This window comes from Agrilus planipennis, unplaced genomic scaffold (genome assembly GCF_000699045.2).
Source record: "Agrilus planipennis isolate EAB-ADULT unplaced genomic scaffold, Apla_2.0 scaffold2688, whole genome shotgun sequence".
NCBI classification, from domain to species: Eukaryota; Metazoa; Arthropoda; class Insecta; order Coleoptera; family Buprestidae; genus Agrilus; species Agrilus planipennis.
The window spans coordinates 1-2238 of NW_020441340.1; the positions used below are offsets into that span (position 1 = coordinate 1).

The window sequence follows — 2238 nt, forward strand, 5'->3', positions numbered from 1 at the left end:
AATATGTTTAAATGTGTGTAAAAGTATAATAAACTTATTTCATTTAATGAAGAAAAAAGGAATACGAACCCGAAAATTTTCCAATTTTCCGGGCCTATTCGTAGTAAGGATGGTGCCGCTATCTCGCCTGTTTTTATCAAACTTGAAAATCAATATATCACAGCTCTAATTCGGCATTATCCTTTTCAGGTTACATTCTAGACGTATTGTCAAAACTCATTCTCCTAACTCATAATCCTTCTTTCAATCGTAATTACATTCACTGAATAATTAAATAGTTTAAGCATGTGTCCATGTGTGTACAATGTACTATGTGTATATGAAAAGTTTGGAAACATTTAATTAGTTTTCAAGTAAACAATTTATTTTTCTTTCCCGAAATTACGTAAATTTTTTTCGAGTAAGTAAAAGCAAATAAAACAACAACTAAGTGCTTATTTCAGTATTTTCTTTTCTTTAGTAAATTGATACTATATCTGAAATAATGGAACATTACTTACTTATTACATACGATTAAAAGTCTATTTTATGGTAGCTATCAAATATGTTCTTAAAATTGAAAAGTAATTGGTTTTCTCGCATGTCCTACATATAAATTGTATTTCCTCGTAGAATGAGTAAGAAAAACGAAAATCGTCTCATCGAAAACCAAACAAATGGTAGCAACCATCTTCTGGAGGAAGATAGGGTAACTGTCATTGATGGGGGCTTCTCTACACAATTAAGTTGCCATGTACAAGATCCCATCGATGGTGACGTACTATGGAGTGCCCGTTTTTTATCAACAAACCCACAAGCTGTCATCAATACTCATTTGGATTTTCTCAGAGGTTTTTATAAATGGAAATTGTCTCTCGAAAAATGCTTTTAAAGAAATTTATAGAATTTGGCGAACTCTTTGATTACGCATTTGATTTATTAATGGCGCAACATGAAATAAAATAAATGTTGTCTGAAATGCAAATATTTTTAGCGGGCGCTGAAGTTATCATCACAAACACATATCAGGCTAGCATTAGTGGTTTTGTTGAACACTTAAATTTAACTAAAGAACAAAGTTACGACCTTATAAAAGAAGCTGTAAGTTTAGCCAAACAGGCAAGGTTCCTTTTTGAAGAGCAATACTTTGAGGATGGTAAGTATATAATACCAAAAAAGGATTATATTTTATGGGACATTTATAATTACTGTTTTGAATAGTAATATTCTAAAAAAAATTACGATCTATCTAACATAATGCGTATTTATTTATTTATTTACAATCGATTCAGTTCTACGTTTGCTCGTAATTTAATTTTATTTGTACTTTGATTCACATCTACTTCACGTTATCCTTGTTAAGCTTCAAGGCGACTGAGAAAACCGCTCATTGCTGGTTCGGTTGGTCCTTATGGGGCTTCCCTTCACGATGGTTCTGAATATACAGGATCTTACTCAACCACTACCTCGGTCGAAACCATGGAGGAATATCATCGACCACGAATCGAAGCTCTCTTAGAAGGAGGTGTTGATCTATTAGCAATGGAGACAATACCTTGTAAAAAGGAAGCAGAGATGCTAGTCAAACTACTTAAAGAATATCCTCATATTAAGGCGTGGTTGAGCTTCAGTTGCAGTGTAAGCCATTTTTTTGATTAACGAATGATGAAAAATAATATTCGAATTGGTCAACTTTACCAAGACTTGAACGTGTGGTATTTTCTTCAGCAAGATGGAAAATCAATATCATGTGGTGAAGATTTCCAAGAGGTTGTGAGGCATTGCTATGATTTAAATCCTGATCAATTAGTGGCTGTGGGTGCCAATTGCTTGGCACCGCGTCTAGTAAAGTCTTTATTTGATGGAATCAATAACGAAAGGGAAAATAATCCAATTCCATTGATCGTTTATCCGAACAGCGGGGAAACATACAACGTGGAAACTGGGTATGAAAGGCAAGGGCTTCTAAGATAATCATACTAACAAATTATTGCAGAAACATCATCGTTATTTAATGGCATGGTTTTTGCAACCCCATTTTTTGCTTTTTGTGGAGCGACGTAATTTCAGTACCTAACTGTTAAAGCGCTTTATTTTGTCGTTTTGTGAGTGTCTATTTTTAAAGAAATACCATTTTTCTCGAAAAAGAAAATTATTAATTATTTTATTGAGAAAAATAAGCTATAGGCGAATACTCATTTTGAAACCGAATATGGGTTTGTTATTTTGAAACACTTTACCTGAAACATTATGGCAAGA

The 2238-nt window shown here is 33.2% G+C and overlaps 1 protein-coding gene across 1 annotated transcript; it reads left to right on the top strand.

The window, feature by feature from the left end:
• The first annotated feature begins 556 nt into the window (after positions 1 to 556).
• On the top strand, positions 557 to 2232 carry LOC108743880 (homocysteine S-methyltransferase YbgG-like). The gene is made up of 4 exons (XM_018479479.2): positions 557 to 830; positions 974 to 1135; positions 1343 to 1617; positions 1708 to 2232. Exons 1-4 carry the CDS (start codon positions 614 to 616, stop codon positions 1951 to 1953), a joined length of 900 nt encoding a protein of 299 aa, XP_018334981.1. The 5' UTR covers positions 557 to 613; the 3' UTR covers positions 1954 to 2232.
• The last annotated feature ends 6 nt before the right edge of the window (positions 2233 to 2238 follow it).